The sequence below is a fragment of the Channa argus genome, chromosome 12, assembly GCF_033026475.1.
Source record: "Channa argus isolate prfri chromosome 12, Channa argus male v1.0, whole genome shotgun sequence".
Classification (NCBI taxonomy): Eukaryota; Metazoa; Chordata; class Actinopteri; order Anabantiformes; family Channidae; genus Channa; species Channa argus.
In genome coordinates, this window is record NC_090208.1 from 12,396,620 (window position 1) to 12,415,613 (window position 18,994).

Genomic DNA, 18,994 nt, shown 5'->3' on the forward strand with positions numbered 1-18,994 from the left:
AGCCCTGCATGCAGCGATGAGGCCAATCCATTACCTTAGGTACAGCCTGGTGACATTATTACCACTGCATTGTGTGATCTTCTGAGAGGAAGGACACACACATGCACAAAAGGTATTCTCATACCACGAATATGCGGTTGAAAACGTTAGATGGAGAGAAAGATCAATACACCTGGGATGAGGGGTGGAGCAGACCATTTTTCAACTCGCGCTGGGGATCAGAGGAAGCTCAACAGCAAGGGAGGGGGGCAGCAGTGTCAAGGGTGTTTCCCATCAAGAGCGTCATAATGTCATATTGGCTGTGCTTTTAGACCACTGTGGAGAGAGAAAAAGGGATTGTGCATGGGGCTAAAACAGAGTGACAATGAGGAAGGGTGGAGAGATGAAGGGCTTGAGTGGGAGGGCGATGTGCCACTCAGACCCTCCCAGATGTTAGGGTAATGGACAGAACCTCTCTGTCAATTACATCCTGACTGTAAAGGGAAAAGCAGGGTGATGTACATAATTTATGAACCACACAGGAAGTATAGGATCACTAAACACAGAGGGTTAACACGTGTCCTAGTTCACTCCACATGCTATCAGGTAAAAGGGAGTCACACTTCACACAGCAAGCAAGAGGAAGCCAGATAAGCGTGACGTCTACACTGATTTTTGCCGTGCTTATTTTAGATCTCTCACGGACAATTTACATGCTGCTGAAATGCTATCGCTCAGTTCTCGCCACGCAGTGAATAATTTCTAATTAAGCGTCCCTATCTCTGCAGCGCTTGGTGTAATTAATGTTTCATGAGGTGTGGGACCCTGTTAATGACGGAAAAGGCAATTAAGGACTGTCTTTTCTGTTTTCTTTTCTCGTCACTATCCCGCCACATGTTTGTGCTGCCATGTTGACCCACACCCCACGCGAACCCCCACTCCTGCTTTAGCGCATGGGCCACTAGCATTTATGTTGCTGTGAGCCTCATCAGTCAGGGTGAAACACTGACCATCCAGCATTTTGTGCTTGACCAAGTAATGTGGGAATGGAGGGGCTGATTCTCGCAAATGCACAAGCTGTTGCCAGTTTGCAGATGGGAACAGTTCCATCAGACAGCAGGGGCTGAAGCAGAGAGAGGGAGGGGATGCATAGCAGTAGAGGCAGGTGGTGCACGCTATTGTCACAGGGTGTGAGTGGCTGGCCGCGCTGCCGCTTCCCCCCCCGCCACCCCGCTCCCAACCCTTTTTTAACACAAGCCCCTGAAATGAGTGCAGAATCTCACCACAGGGGCAGCTCTCACATTTTGACCCCCTATTGCTCATATGTAATACATGCTCACCCTCCCATATTCATGGCCCTCACTCCCCCATCACCTCCTTCAACGACTTCTCGCCTTCAAAAACCTCTCACTATATTACCCTTATTTATTCCTCCATCTGCTGCTCTCAGGTGGCAAGGCCTCCGGCCCAGCCATTCAAGTGCTTGTTAGTGCTGCCCCCTTAAGTTCAGTGGTGACCCTGTCTTTATCACTGAGATGCCCTTTTCCTACTTTACAACGCCTCCTCTGTATATCAGTCAAGCCCCAAATGAGCCAAAACACCACATTTAAACAGACAGAAAGCTGGTCAGCATGTGGCATGGGCTGGGGATTTGGTTTTTGGCTGTGTATTCTGAACTGTACGGCAGCCATTTTGATAAGCCCCTTGATTACCTTTCTTCACACTTGTTAAAAACATCTTTCCTACCTGTCCTGATATTGAACCCCTCAAATCTGTAGCACTTCAAGAAATTTATGAAAGGCCGATGGAGAGGAGGAGAAATAAATAAGTTTTAAAATGTGCAAGAGGCTGTAAATAGAGGTTTAGTATAGCAGTGTGACGGTATGAAAGCTCCCAGGTGTTAAGTAAACCCAAATGAAGTGGAGGGGCCAATAAAAAGAGCTTCAAAGCTCCCCTATAATCTTGTCAGTTAGGAAGGACAACCACTAGCCGATGCAGGATTTTTCACTGATTGATATCATTCATATCCCCACTTCATAGAGTACCTGCAGGTAAGCACACGCCACAGGCTTGAGTCTTATTTTCTCCTTACTTAAAGCACGTCATCGTATAAACGTGGGGTGTAAAGTGGCTTTAATGCAGTGTGGGCACCAGAGAGTTTTTTTTTTTTTTTTTTACAAGAGCAAACGTCTAAAAGTTCGCATCAGTCCCTCAAAGTTGATGCGGAGAAGTCCAATAAACTCCGTCCCACTCACTCTGCTCGAGCCCTGCAGGTGTGCCATTAACAAAATAGTTTACGGCTTTTTAGTGCTTGTCACCAGCGGAGATGGATGACAAAATAATTCTCTTTGTGGTTTACAATGCATCAACGACATAGGCGTAATTAAGACTGCTAGAACACCGAGAGACACAGATGGTGCATTGTATACTGTACGTATCTGAGAGCTGTCTGCTCTTAAAGTATAAAGCATTTTTACCCTTGATAGTTTGTTGGAATATTAATTTATGTTGGAATGTGGCTCTTGTTCAGTTTATTATTAGTTTTCATATCAAAGCTTTTTTTTTTGTGGGCAGAAGCAAGGCAAGAATCTGCATCAGATCCTTCAAGGTCTGTAGAGATTGCTATATGGCTGGGTATTTTATGAGGTCTGTGTCCATGTATATGTTTGAAAAGCCCGCAGTAATAACTTTTACAGGCTAGATGATGGTCTTTGTGTATGGTTACTTTTGAAACACAGTATTGCATGCAAACACCTTGTAAATATGTCATTTTATAAATGCAGGCAGGTTTTACTAATCACTTAGATCTCTAAGGACAGACTGAATAGCTTTTAACTATTTTCAAGGTTAAATATAAACTCCAGTCATATCATCCATTACATTGTTACTTCTACCCAGTTTCCATCAGTAACTTTGGCGTGTTTGTTTTTTTTTATTTCTTCACTTTGAGCCAGCTGTTACAGCTGTTACTCTCCTTCCTAGCAACGTTTTTGCGAAAGGCTTAATTTACTTGTGTCTAAATAGTGGGTCCATGTCCCTATGCTCCTAAAACTAATTAAATTATTCAATTGTCTATATTTAACAGTATCGTTTATTTTTTATCCACTGAGGACTAATTTAGCTCATGTATTCTTAATGTTCTTATATCTCATTATGGTTGTTGCGAAATGTTACTTAGTTGCGTTTTCATCACAACAAATAGGTTGTAAGCAACAAATTATTGTCATAGTTTGTGTTAATGAAATTAAAACTGCACACAGTCAGCATGAGCTGCTTTTCAGCTCTTTAATATTATACTTGGTTAATTTGTCACAGTACAGTACCGACGGGGAGAAATATTTTGATTAATTCAAATTTGCACAAAAGCACAGGAAACGTGATTGGGATTCCTACCAAACTTGGCACCACACATCCACTTGGACTCACAAATGAACTGATTATGTTTTGGTGGTCACAGGTTAGTTTGACTGTGACCTCACATTTTTCCTGTTCTCATTAATGCATGTCTCAGAAAAGGGAATTTCATTACATTTGGCACATACGTCTACTTGGACTCATGGACCATGTATAAACTATTACAACATGAGTCAGGACAGAAATATTTTTAATTAGTCTTTCTTAATTTTTCCAAAATAAAAATCCACAGTTGATCTTGAAATACGACATACGTCAAGACACTTTTGATTGCTTCTATACATTAAAAAAGGCTCTAACTGATTGGAAAGATCATCTTTCCATCAGCCGTATCCACCCACTGTCCTCATGGTGCCTGCCTTTGGAGTTTCTGCCTGGAGCTCTCCCCACCCCAGAGACTAAGGAAGTTTTTTAGATGACTTCCTGCATGATCAAAGCATCAGACCACCTAAGCCACACTGTGACCTCTTGCCCTGCATCTGCCCTCCCCCATGTGGACACACATACAAGGTTTGTCAGTGGTGAGGGTGACCTTTGCAAACTCCCTCAGATGAAGGAAGGCAGTAGAATTATTCTCTGCCAGCCGTGCCCTTATCTGTATCGGGCTGTTGTTTGTTTTAAATTACATGGAAGAACGACTTTCTAGCAGCCAGGGTGAAGGAGAAGATCGAGGCAGAATAATGAAAATGAGGAAGAGCCATATGTAAGAAAGAGAAATATTCTGAAATAATTGTGACCATGTTGTGGCATAAAGATTTTAAACATAATTCATTTGTTTTTTTTTTCCCCTCAAATTGATGTTACTTTTAGATCTTGAATTGCCAGTCACCAGTTAAAAGATAATTAAATTGTATGTGCCATTGTGACGACCATGCAGTGCAGACTCTGTTCAGATATCCAAGCCCACTTTCCCCCACACAGGCACAGTTTATGTGAGGAGCGCCAAGACAGATAGTGTTATCACTGATGAAAGAACTTGTTTTGTTGTGAATACAGAGGCAGAGCAAAAATGATGAATATGAAAGAAAGATATTTTTCCCCGAGTGCTGCTTGAAGCCCCTGCGTAGCTGCAGCCAGAAAAGAAGCACAAGTAAGGTAGACAGAGAATGAGAGGAAGCTAATTGATAAGCCCTCTTACTGTCACTGACGAGCAGCATTTCATTACCCACACGTGCTGCAAACATTTATACCAAACCTTCTTGCCGCAATGCTGCCTCGGCTTATTGGATTTTTGCAAAAAATGTTTTTGCATCTTGGCTTAGCTTGGCAGTCCTTGGACAAAGCACATTTCCCGAGCCGGCAGCTGTAATAAACACAAGGGGATTTGTGGTCATAGTCTTGATTGGATGATGACTTAAGCTTGATGTGAGGGGATGGCTGTGATATTGTCTGGGTGGTGTCTGATTACGGACTGTGTAGTCTGTTACATCTTATAAAAGTCATGTGCATTTACACTACAGATGAGGGATTCGCGTTTTACTTGCTATTAAAAGTGCTCGTATCATCCTTGGATGATAGTAACAGCCATCCTCATAACATTTGAAATATTGATAATTTTGTCTTTATCATTTAATGTCATCTTATCAAAAGTTGCAACAACAGTTTTGGGTGTAAATTTTTAACAAGAGTTTTGGGAGACAGATTACTATCATTAGGACTGAACACCTGGTCAAGATAGATGTAGATAGATTCTTGTCTTTACAGTGAAAGAACCTTTTTTTTTTAAAAGTGTAAACAGCCAAATGAATGTTACATTTACAGATATCCATTAACAGATGCCAGTTTTGCTGTATATTATCCCCAATTATTATAGTTTTTTTATACTAACGTCATTGGCACATCGTTAAATTGTGATCATATCAAAATAGCATGTAGTTACTTGAGGATAACAAATTTAAAGAATTTAATATAATTACTGTCATAACAAAGGATCGAGCAGTCCATGGCATAATTTCTATTGTGATGCAATAAGGGCGTCATTGTTGAGACTCTGGCTTCGCTGTTCGTGATGATCCTGCTGTTCCTTTTCATTTTTGGCTGCAAAAGATGTGTGTACACAGTGAAAACTTAGAAGAGAGCTCAAGTCAATGTGTTACATAATTAGGAACGATTCAGAGGTTGCCCAAAGGGCAGTAGCACAATGAAGCGCTGACTTGCTGATAGTTCCAGTCAGTGTTAATAATTTTTTTCCTTAGTCCTGAGATTCAAAGCCTACAGTATGTTAGATTTGTCCTATTTATTAAGCTTTACTCCTAATATTATACACATTGTAGGTTTGTCTTTGTTTTTTTCAGTTTTTATTTTTTGTCCTCAGAATGACAAATATGTTCATTTTAGTCAACACAGGGAATGAGCATTTCTTGTCAAACTTTAGCTTCAAGATAAAATTGAATTTTAAGTTAAAAAGAATTCAAACGAAAGTAAGTCATAAACTGACAGGCTGTAAGTAACCTGACAGGTTGTGTTAAGAATGCAGCTTTGCAGACAGGGTGTCTTGTCTGATTATTAATTTAAGCACCCAGACGTGAAGGAGGATGAAACAATGTAGGCTGAAATGGTGCCACAACGTTAGCAAATATAATGCAATCTGACTGCTGCAATATGCGTCTATAATTGGTATGATCTTAACTTTCTTTATAAGAACACAAACCAGAATCAGAAACGCTTGCACAGCCAAAAATATCTTGTCCAACAGCCCTGCAGGGATCCCTTCCATTACAATGGTAGTGATAAGGATAAGATCATCGTGTGCTTGTGTAGTGTGCCCAGTAGATGTCACAAATAGATTGCATGCAGTTGATCAAAATCAACAAGACCTCACTGTCCAACCACACTCACTTTCCCCTCACTGATGTTGTCATGTGGGCACTGTTGGCTTGCATTCCTGTAGTTGTGTAAAGATGATCCAGAGGCTCACTACAAGAATTTCTTTGAGTATTATTCCCAGTCATTTTTTTTAAGATGTCAGCTTTGGTTCGGCTTCATCACTAAAAAAAACACACTTTGCCACAGCACTATTTTCAGAACATCTACAGTACTACGTCTTAGATTTTGACAGGGAACGCTTTTGATCACTCGCGGTGGTCTGCTCCTGAGATCACAGTGCAGGCACAGGACTCAGATCCTGCCTACAGGCTGGAGGCAAATGTGGTCATGGAAAGATAGCTCATTAACATGTGTGTATCATCATAGAACAGGAATATTTATGCAATCCTCCTCACCTGGATCAGTGGCTGCAGTTGAAGATCTTGTAGCAGGAGTTGAAGGGCCTCACAAATATTATTAGAATGATGAAGCAGGTGATTGGTTCATATACAGAACAGCCCCCGGCAGATATGTCCATGTAATGAAGACTAGATCCCACGATGCATTCTGGCCTAGTGAAGCGGGTTTAGACCTGCCATTCAATGTGCCTTTGTATAAGCCTGTTCTAAAATGAACATTAAATTGACACATGGAAATAGCGTAGCATTGAGTAAGCAGTCCCGTATACACCTTTTGCAGATGCAGTGTTACATTAGTTTCTGCAGTGTGCTGAAAAGACTCTACTACCCAAAGGGTCCGTTCATTGTGCTTCTCAGCACCAGCAGAGAGCTTCACTTTCTCCCTCACTCCCTTTGGGATCAAGTAGTTTATTCACCATATCTCTAATTGCCTCTAAGGGAGCTTCTGACTTGCATGTAGCTCTGTACTAGCCCACGTGGACATTTCCATGAGTAAATCCAACATTAGGGAATTAATTAGGCAGAAAACAATGGGTCATGAGAGTGCTAACGACAGAATAACAAGGCACAGTCTTATTTGGTGCTCACCAGACGTAGCATACAACTGGGAAGATGCAGAATGCTAAATAGCTTTAGAGCTTAGCTATGGCTCATTTTCATTTGGGACGATATTTTAAATGTAGGATGTTGTTCATCTTGTAAAGTTTTACCAGTAAAATGTGTTGGAATTTTTCATTAACACATACAAAGTTGTTGACATATTGTTGACAAAGCATTTTGTAGTCATATTAATAAAACAGGCAGTAGCTGAGGTTTTGCCACGTGGGGACAGCAGAATCAGCTGTCAACCAATATTCACACTTTTTGACCTGATCAGACAGTTTGCCATGTTCACGTCTAAGATTCAACATGTTCTCATCTCACAGTGTCAGATATTGTATCTAAACAAAATCCACATTACTTTTTTCTGTCTTTAAGAACAGAACAACAGCAACAAGCACTACAGTTGTTGTCTGTAAAGTTAACAAGTTTATCACCTAGTGACTTTATTGCGCTGCTGAAGTCGAGCTGTTTTTATTCTCAGCTGCTTGTGAGTCACCTGTTCATCCAGCTCACCACATCCAAAAACCTTGAAATGGCAGGGGAAATGTGAGACCAATTAAAGTTTGTCATCTCTTCTGCTTCCTTTCTCATCTTGGTCTTCCAAGACACCACACTAATATCCATCCCGCCATGTGATGACCACAGGAGAAAAGAGGAGTTCATTATTTAGATGACCAGCCGTGAGCAATTTGGCACTAGCGCGGTCACTTGCAGTTCTTTCCCTGTGCTGAATGCTTAATTTTGGACTCTTGTTTTAGATTTGGTGATGGCTACACAGTGACTGTAAGGGTGGGTGGCTCCCCTCCTGTTTTGAAGCCAGTGGAGGACTTTGTTCAGCAAACCTTCCCAGGCGGCATCCTAAAACAGAAGCATCACAACACACTGCAGTATCAGCTGCCCTACGCGCAGGGAGCTTTGGCCAAAGTCTTCAGCCAGTTCACCAAACATCAGCAGAGGCTGCATGTGGAGGACTACTCGGTGTCCCAGACGACTCTAGATCAGGTAAGGCTTAAAGTATGAACTGGTAGGACCCTAACTGTACTTCCAGAGCCTTTTGAGTCTTATATTCCTATGAGAACTAGTGTTTTTTTGCACTGTGACTGGAACATCAGTAACAATTGATTTCTTAATGTATTATTTACAGCTGTAGTTTGCGAGAAATGTGTTTGTCAAGGTCAGAATTTGTTTTATTAGACATTTGTAAACATTTATGCTTTACGATACCATTTTAAACCTAACCCAAAAACAGGAAAGAAAAAGTGTGGCTCTTATTACAGGACTAAAGCATATAACAAACTAATGCATGGGCACAATTAGGGCTGTGTATTTAGGTGAGAATCTAACAATAATCATACATATCAAGATACAGGGGTTAGATTCAATATACCTAATTTTAGGGAAACTAACATATTCAAAGTGCAGTAAGATACAACTCTGGTTATTGTGAAGAAAATTGTTGCTACAAACTGCGTCCTGTTTTATCAGGCTTGGAATTTTTTTAAATTTTCCGCATCTGCACCTCCTCTGGGGGAATCCTTGACCCCCAACGCTCAACACAGGTTACAGTGTTGTACTTTGTAAACAATTAAAAAAATAATCATTTTGGTGACTGGGGGCGCAGCGCACTGGTGGAGTGGTTAGCATAGCTAGAAGGTTCCCGTTTTAGATCCAACTGAGTTTGGATGTTCTCCCCATGCTTGCGTGGGTGTCCTCCAACAATCCACAAGACATGCAGTAAATGGATGACTCTAAATTGCCCATTGGTGCCTCTCATCCAATGACTACTGGGATAGTGTCCAGCACCCCCATGACCCTTTACAGGGTAAGTGGTTAAGATAATGGACAGACAGATTTTGTTGATTGGCACTAGGTCTTCATTTGTATGACTCAAATGTAACAATTACACTTCTATTGTATCATCCACACTTTACTTATAAAAACCAAACGATAGATTTATTCTGAACTCTGTCTTCTGCATAATCATCAGAAGTGGCAGAGATGAAATTTGCCAAACATATTCTAAATCTTTTACCCAAACACTGTCACTGCTTCAATGACTAGTGCACACATTTTGCCCAGTTGTTGTTATGTACTGGGAAACACATTTCTAGTCCACGGGCTTCGTTATGTGTTTGTGCTTTGCCTAAAGTGTTTATTTAAACTGTGGAAACTTAACTTTAGGTTCGTTCGTGATGCATATGGGGTAGTGACACATTGCAGATGTAGTGTTGTCATTGCTTGGGTCAATTTAAACACAGCCATGAAAGTTGTTTGTCGTGTATTCTAACTAAATTGAGCATGACAATGGAGTTGTTCAGTCGTTTAGTGATAGGTATTGAGCACCTGCAAAGTTTTTGCAGGTTTCAGCTCACAATCTAGCTAAATTTCCCTTCTGATGTGGGTGAAATGTTATGTGAGACTGTAGAGAATCTGGTCCCCTGTTGTATTGTCCTACTGTAATTCTGTGCAGTGACAGCTCAGTTTAACGGCTCATTAGGTCATCAATCAGTGCAGTCAGCATTTTAAGTGCTCTGGGTTAATGCAAGGCTGCTCAGTCCTGGATAAGATTTAAAGATCTATCATTACCTACATGTTGTCGTCCCCCATTTAGCCTGTCAGACTGACCAATGAGCGCTCCACTGAGTTTGTGTAGCCAAGATGGTTCAGCCATCAGGTCCCAGTATTGATCAAGAATCCGGACTGAAAGTTTTGTTTTGTTTATTTATTTTTTAATCTGTCGAGAGCTCTCCCCAAGCCAAAGTCCTTTTTATATTCCAGCACAAGTGCTGTAGCCAGACCTTATTGGCATGATAAACCAAGCCCCATGCATGTTATGGACTGGCTTCACCTTGTGTTTACCGAATGGCCCCAGGGACCCGATGCAATCTGCTACTCAGAGGTGAATGCAAGTGTGTCTGGTCTTGCAAGCCCACCATTAGCTCAGCAGCAGATGACCAGGTGGGAGGTGAAAATGACCCCTGAGGGTCCCAGGAAGGTCATCGCTCCACTCTACTATGGGGTAAAAAAAGCTTCTCCTTGAATATAAAAAATTTACACAAGAGATGTGAGTCAGGTGTGTATTCATTTGTTGTGTGGGCACCACTGTCTTTAAATCAAATTATGCAATATAGAGAATACTACAAAGATGTTAAGCATTTCATTATCAACTTGATCCCATTGTGGATAAACCATAATTCAAGATAAATTATCTTTTGGAGAATCATTTAAGTGAAATATGCACTTTAGGGGACAATAAGCCTACAACTATGACAGGAAAGGGATTAATAAAAAGCTAAGTGCTTTAAATTAATTTGGTATAAAATCAGATTTGGTTCCTCCCAAAGCCCTGTTTAGCAGAATGTTGCTTGTACTTCACAGAGTGCTGTTAGCTATCTACAGGATTGCGTAACTTATGTTTTAACTTTAAGTCAAATTGCCCATCATTCTGCAGTGGTCAATATTTACCAGATCAGAGGCAGTAAATGAATCATACTGAGACCACAAGGTCTCAGCATTAGAGCGCACAGAGGACGACCGGAGAACCTGTGGAGACCCAGACAGTCACCTTTCAGCTGGAGATTTACAGAGAAGAGCCTCGACCTATAATATAACACCCGAGTCGCACTACAATTAATATTGATCCACACAGCGTGGGGCTCAGGCGTTAATGCTGATGGCCAAGACGGTGCAGAGCAGACAGAGCATTTGAAAGGAAAACGCAGCTTTCTTAACTGTCAGGAGCAGATTATGTGGTAGGAATGTCAAGCATTTGCTGCTTTGTGTGTGGACAATGGCCAAAATTGTCACGACTCAACCAAAGACAGACATGACCTTTTACCTCCAAGATATCTTTATCGCTTATACTTCTACATCTTTTGTTTTACTCAGCTCAACTCAGCTGCCAGCTGTTTAGGTTCATTCCTCACTATAGGATGTAAAGAGTGGAAAATATCTGATGATCAACTAATTAATTTACAAACACTTCATTTTTACTAGAATAAAATACATGAATTTAATTTTTGACAAGAAAACAGCCATTTTTGACTAATCTTATTTACTACAGTGGTGATACATAGTGTTCTATAGTGCCTCCTGCTTTCTCTTAATTGGAATGCAATCCATAACAGCCATGCTATGAATTTATTTACAGTCAAAATAACTGACTTAAACTGAAGAGTAAGTCCCACACGCTGCCTGGTACTTAGTATACTCGGTAAAGGTCACTCAAACCAAAAACTTACAAATTAAAAAGTCATGCAACAGTAACCAAATGGTGGGTGGGAATTTTATTTTTTATATATATAAATAGATCTTTTAAAACTAAGTATTAAAGTGTCAATTAGGGGTTTGGTTACTGTACAAGCTAATATTTTTTGTTTAGCTGCGGTACATTTGCAACCTCAAATTTTAAAAATGTAATGTAAGTTATTTAGTACATTGTTAGGTAATGTACTGCTGCACTATTTGGTACTTTAATTTTACCTTTTACATAAATAAAATGCTTAACAAAGTCTTTGTAGTGCACGAGAAAACTGTGCTAATAGTATTTCGTTTCAGGTAAAGGGAATAATGAAATTGTAGTAGAATTATTCTTTCTAGATTATTTTGTGAGATTGCATAATTTTGTTTACATCAAAACAAATTTAAGTTAGTAACATTGCATGAAATATCTATGCGTAATGTGTAACAGATCACTAGCAACCTCCAGAGGAATCTCTCCCAACCCTGCAATTTACCCAAGCTCTACAGAGTTGGTCCCACCTAGTCACATTTCCAGCTGCAGCAGGGACCTGCTTCAGTGAAAACCTTGAACAAAACAAAAAAAAAACATGTAGTCAGTGTTGGCGACTAGCTGGTGAACACAGTGGTGAAAGAGCCCAATGTGTTTCTCAGGAGTTGATAAAGGCCAAAGCAGAGCTAAACACATCTCAAATATTACTTAGCTTTATCACATGGAAAGAAACATAATTTATATTCTTGTTACATCTGAATTTCTGATATTAACTTAATATATCAAATGTTGCAAGGATTTCTTTGATATATATATATATAGAGAGAGAGAGGGAAGGTTAATTAGCTGATTCAACATCTATCCCCTCCTCAGTTCTGCCTCAGTGGGCATAAAGTAAACACCCAAATACATCCCCTGTAATGTAATTAGTGCCTGTATCCATCTGTTATTAAGAAAGAGCCACTCTGCAGCACTGGTGCATGACATCGAGGTCATGAATGGATGGTTAGCTAAATGCTTAAAGTACTTAGGGAGGAAAATCATATCACAAAGCCCAGGATGAATTTATCATGCTTTTCTCAGTCGAAATCGCTGTGAACTCCTCCATTAAAGCTATTTTACTATACAATTTTTTTTTTCAGAAAGTTAAATATAAACCAGACTCCGAAATTCTGCTGCAAAACTAAACAGCCTTGCCTGTATATATAAAATGCAGTGCATGCCGCCTCACATCAAGTCAATATCAGTCAGTGGCAGGGTCAGGAGGCCAGAGAAGATGGGCAGAGGGTGTATTTGTTGCTACTGTCATTCTTATCCTCTTACTCATTCTCCCCTGATAAGATGCCTTGACAACTATGACCTTGATGCACAGTGCCGATGGTCTGACATCACACAAATAGCAGCAACTTTAGCCTTGGGCGTTCTGCAGGCATAGCTCGCTCCTCAGTTACAAGGTGGTCTGCTGCTTTGCTTTTTCCACACCCAGCTAGCCAACAGCTCCATGAACCGTCTTGGTCAAGAAGTCGACATATGTAGGCAGCCACTTTGAATTACATGTTCAAGTTGCCCCTGCTCATTACCGCTGCCGACTCGCTATTGAGCAAGGCGTTTAACCTCGAAGTGCTTCGGTGTCAAAAGCCAAGTTTGGGTGTTTGTACTGTGTTGTTTCTTTGAACTTGGAATTCTCTGCAGGACTGTCTTCAATAAATATATCAGCCTTTATCATATAGACTTCTTCTTTTTACAAAAGCCTAAAGGGATGATATTGTTTTTTGTGTGTGTGTTCATATATGCTGTCCCACGTGTATATTCTCTGTCCTCATTTAATTTATGGGTTAGTTTGTAGCTATAAAGAAGTATTTAAATCAATAGGAGTCCGAATAGTATCTCATTCAAATAGGCTAAATGACGTGTACATTTTTCTTTTTCTTTTTTTTTGTTCCATTGAGATTTTAAATACGGTCCAGTAATTCACATCCACTTTTTATATTCACACAGCCACTAAAAACGTTTTAATGAAAAAGCAATGCTCTTATCATTTTATGTGATCCTCTTTGTTGCTTTTTTTCTGCAGCGTAAAATCTTTGTGTAGCTGTACCGCAACAGACAGCCGATGCTAGAAGAACAAAAAAAGCCTAGATTACAGCAATGTTTACAGCACAATCAAATACACACAGCCTTTTATAAAAGCCATAGGATTGATTTCTTCTGACATTAAATGGGCATCACAGAGAGAAGAATGATTGTTTTATTCTCTTTCTCAGCTGGTCAAAGATGTCAAACTGACATTCGCTGTGTGAGCCTAGACACTTACTTGATGCTTCATAGCCCTTGTCTGGTAACTCATTCTCATGCACCCCATTGTCTGTACAACTTTCTGTGTTTTAGAGGCAGAGTGTGGGGGAAAGCAAAAATGAGATGGGTAGAGAAACGTCCACAGGCCCTTTGCCGTTGTGTGTATTATACATTTTTATCATGTGTTTGCAATTAAGTGCCTTCTGTTCCTCGTCGATATTCCAGGTGTTTGTGAATTTTGCGAAGGACCAGCATGGGGAGGAAGACTCTCAAGCCTACGACAACCCAGTGGACGCTTCGGACGAGCTGCCGCTGCATTCTGTGAAGACCACAGAAGAAGCAGTGAAGTTGTAGCGTCCACGAGAAAAGCACAGCACACAGCACTTACATCATGACAGCAGCAAACCTCAAACGAAATTGACAGACACTGGTCACTTGCGCTGAAACACAATGAGTAATACATTGTATTTGGCCCTATTTATCACAATGCAGCCAAACCTGTATGCAAAAATGCAATGTAAACAATCATTAATATTCAGCTTCGTGACAAATGGTGGAGAAATGCAGAGTCAAAACTCCTTCAGGGTCATAAATGCTATCATAAATATATAATAAAGTGTGGACAAATCAACTTGTACAAAGAAGTTATATTTGATTTATAATATATATTTTAGCCTTGTGCAATAATTAAAGTCACAATGTGCCTTCTGAACAGCCAATGAAAACCCATATACAACAGCGATGCTGGTAGCAACACGCCATGTTTGCAGCGTTCTTTTATACTGAATGTTTATGGAAACGGTCATACTCTGGTCCAGTTTTCCATTTGCATATTTGGAGTTTACTTAAAAAAGTGCGGTAAACGCTTACATTTCTACATTTGGAAACAAAAGCGCTTTGATTTCAGACAGAATTGTCAGACAGAATCAGCAAACAAATGTCAATCTTCCTAAATGACAACCACTAAGGGTTGATCCTTTACAGTTAAAAGTGCCATCGTTTGGTTGAAAACAGTTTCCACTTGTGTTTTTTTTAGGGGCTCCAGTTGAGTCAATGCAACGGTAGCAGTCAGTTAAACATAAGCCACGTGGGAGCCGTCATTAATATGCCGGAGACTTTCAGAATTCCCAAAAGGGTTGGATGGCTGCAAAAGTTACTGCTAAAAACCATTTACCTGATAGCCTGTGTAAACTGTACAATTTCTCTCAAACACAAGCGAACGTCATTGATTGATGAACACCTTTCTCTCGCAAAACTCACCTGGACAATGGCTGGAACGTGGGGACAGCAGAGACGATAATGCACAGTGACAAATGCTGTTGTATTCAGATCTATTGCATATGCCACATAAATCCGAGTGATTTAAATTAAATGAGCATTGTTAGTGCTAATGTTACTGTACTGGACTGTAATTCCCAAAGTGACAGTGTCACGTTTGCCTGTTTTCATGACAAACTGTTACTGAGAAGATTTATTTTTATTGGAACAGGTTGCCTTTTATATTTAATAAATTACAGCATAGATAAACTTTGCAATTTTCACTTGCTTCTGCAATTTTATCTCAAAAACATTCCGTAAAACATGTTTACGTGTATTGTGTTTTTGTGGTGGTGTTTTTTTTTAAGAAAAGCTGGTGCACAATTTGGCATTTTAGGTTGCACAAGAACAGAAAAAGTGTGAAGTCCTGATGGGACTGGTATCTTTAACACATGTACTGTATAGAGAATGAACAGACTAGCATGGTTATTGTCTTACAGATTAGAGGTCATTACTCCAGGTGCTAATAATATTTAATTCTAAACCTGTGATGGTGTCCGACATTTGCTTCTACACCATGGGAAAATACCAGCGTCCATACAGTGGGTGTGTTAGACACGAGAAGAGCTACAGCCCTGGCAGTAACTCTGCATTACTTGAGGTAGTAAAATAAAGCAGGTAGGCAAATGGTTGCAGGACATCCCAACCTGGGTGTCCCCATGTTTGCGTCCACTCCATCCAAAAAATGCATATATAGGTATAAAACAAACAAAACTAAAAGATGTAGGTCTGCGCTGATCTGACTGAGGGACATATACATGCACACATTCGTATTGTTCAGAACATTGTGTATTGAACTACACGACAAATCACAAATTTAAAACATCGTCTTAACAATTACAAACCCAGACATTCTTTCTTATGTAAATTACAACACTTGGCACTTATTTGAGAAATACATCTTCAGCTCGGTCTCCTCGCAGGCGTGCTGGTTTATTTTGAAAGCTTGACATCATTTGTGTGCCGTGCTAAGTCCTTACATTACTATCATGCCTGTTGCAAAGAACAATCAGTCTTGTTTGTACTGAAAAATGCTTCATGCCAAAACCAATGATTAAACATTTGTACAAACTGTAATGCATCTCTGACTCTGTTTGTATATTGCTGTGTTTGTCCATTGACTCATTGGATCTCATTTTGAAACTCTCTTTAGTTCAGTTTTTTTATATGCTGTGTTATTGTCTAGTCCTTGCTTTCACCCTTTCATGTCTTTCACTTTGAGTGTGGCTTTCAGTTACAGGCTCTTGTTGACTCTCTCATACATCCATCCTATAACTCAGACCATGGGATGCCAAAATACAGACTGCACCACAGTGGGTAAGGCATTTTATTTCACATTTAGCTGAGTGGCTCTTTCTCAAAGGCGAAGAGATATTTTGTCTGCCAGATGCCCGAGAATGAATTTGTTTTCTTGTCAAACTATCCTACTGACACTTTTATTGTGTGGGCTTTCTATTGATTTATGTTACTTTTTTTTTTTTTTTTGGAGCAAATTCAAATCTACAGCTGTGTGCCTTAAGGTTAAGCCAATTGTTTTCAGTATCACTAAATATGCAGCTATTTTGGAACGTAACAAAAATGTTTCTAATACCGGTGTCCACTTTCGTTCCTTTCTAGATTAGAAGGTCAAGTCTCAGCTGACTAGTTTAAGCATCTGCTCTGTTTCTCAGTGTAACCTTTCTGTTTTCTGATTTCAGTTTTCTCTTTCAGACATTTGTTGGCCCACAGAACTTCTAAGTTTAATCGTTTATCCAATGGTCTTTAATTGATGCTTTGATAATAGATAAATTTTTATTTGCCTTGTAAATCTGTGCAAATTGAAATTGTTTCTGTCTTGGAATTTTTTGTTGAACAAAATGAGCTTTTCCCATATTTTTCACAAGATACCTACATAAATGACACATTTTAAACTATAAATATGTGCTGCAGCCTTCATTAATGTATAGAAAGTGTTTGCGTTAATTGTGTGTCCTAACGCTTTGATGTCTTGCCCATGTGTGACATGATCATCTCCATCTGTCCTCAGTGATTACTGACCAGTAGCTCTCACATCCTGAAAATTCCGGAGAGTCTGGTACTGTCACATTTGAGACCTCAGGTGAGAAACTTTTGGAGGCACTGCAGTTTGCCTATCGCCCCCAGGTTGGAATGGATGATGACTACTTGGCCGACAGACCACAATTTGTGATGTGTGTGTCTGAACGGGTGGTCAGCAACATACGATCACCTCAGGGGACAGTCCTCTCAGCCTCCCTTCTTACCCTGTACACGTCTGATTTCCAGTGTTAACCAGACTCCTGTCATCCACAGAAGTACAGAGGCTTGGTGGGCAGCTTTAGGGACTGGCGTGGAAACAATCACCTCATCTCAAATGTGGCTAAGACCAAAGACATGGTTGCAACACATCGCCAGTCTATAAAAAGGCTCAGACCAGACTGTACTTCCTGAGGAAGTCCAGGTCCTTAAATGTGTGCAGCCAGATGTTGCAGATGTTTTACCAGCCTGTTGTGGCCAGTGCAATATTTTTTGCCGTTATCTGCTGGGGCAGCAGCATCAGAGCCAGTGACAGTCATAAAGTGACTAAACTGATTAGTAAAGCTGCTGCACAAACTGTCAAACATCGTGGGGAACAGCTCACATCCTCTCTGTGAGCTGCTGGTCAAACAGCGGAGCAGCTTCAGCAAGACAGTTCTTCAAATCTGCTGTGACAAAGAACGTGGTACAGGAGGTCATTTCTGCCAAGAGTCATAAGTCTGTACGACGACTCTGTTCGGTGTCAGGAGACGGAACTTCTCCATTTCATCGCAACGTAGCTACAACTGTAACATACATCCACTGATTCTGCATGTGAGTACAAACAGTATACAGCAAGCACTAAAGCACTTTCAATGGACAATAAGGGAACATATCTCTGGCTTTTTAGGACTGTTCACCTCCCTAAATTGCACAGTGTACTGATAGTATTTAACTTTTGACTTTATTGATATCTTATTACTTTGTATACATGAATTATTATGAATTACTTGTAACAGCTACTGCATTGCATAAAGCATCTCCTGTATTCATCTATCTGTCCTTGGGATTTACACACAGTTGTTAATCTGCGGTTGCTTGTTTAGGGCAGAAATGTATGGCATGCTGACACATTTTCACAATGTCAGGACTAAACGCACGGTCACCATAGTTGTCAGATTCAATAAAGGAAGCCATGCACTTATCTCCAACTTTCTTTTCTGTCATCCAGATCGTTACATCTGGAGTCTTGGCATCTGGCCCGAACCTCGGTTTGGATTCCATGTTGCTTCTGTGTGGTCATTAGGCGCCACTGGTCCACGTTAATGCTGTTGGCCTTAGGCCGACTCACGTGGGTGTTGTGTTCGGTTCATTTATTGTAACAGAAACAACTAAAACCGAACTAACTGGAGGAGCTAACTGGAAAGTCATAAATGGAGCCGTGATAAAAATATTTACTCATGTACAGCAGGCTAAAAAAAGTAATGACAATTTTTGCAAAAGACAATATTTTGTATCTGGAAGCCGTTTTGTAATAGATTCTTATGAATATGCAGTTTTCTTTTTATACCATGCAAAGTGCCGTGTGTTCTTGCCAAACAAGTTTACCTTTGTTTGATTTGGCCATAAGACATTTTCCCATTAATATTGGTGGGGGGGGTTGTCGAAGTGGACTTCAAGCATGCTGCAGTGTGGTTTTAGGAGAGCAATGGCTTCCGCTGTGGTGTCCTTCCTGTTGATATTTTGCATATGGATGACTCGTGAACATGTTAACAAACTCTAATGACTCCTTTAAGTCTTTAGCTGTTACTCTAGGGGTGTTTTTTACCTCACTAAGCAGTCTGCGTTTTGTTATTGGAGTAATCTTGGCTGGTTTCCCACTTCCATAGAGTAGCCACAGTACTATATTGTCTGCATT

General features: G+C 40.3%; 1 protein-coding gene across 8 annotated transcripts in view; it reads left to right on the plus strand.

The window, feature by feature from the left end:
- Positions 1-16,140, plus strand: part of LOC137137369 (phospholipid-transporting ATPase ABCA1-like) — a 139,495-nt gene extending 123,355 nt beyond the window's left edge. For all 8 annotated transcript variants that reach the window (XM_067523554.1, XM_067523553.1, XM_067523551.1 and 5 more), the window contains 2 exons: positions 7,979-8,222; positions 13,972-16,140. In XM_067523554.1, the coding sequence (XP_067379655.1) occupies positions 7,979-8,222; positions 13,972-14,100 (373 nt within the window). In that variant the 3' untranslated portion in view covers positions 14,101-16,140. The remainder of the gene's footprint in view (positions 1-7,978; positions 8,223-13,971) is intronic.
- Positions 16,141-18,994: the final 2,854 nt, after the last annotated feature.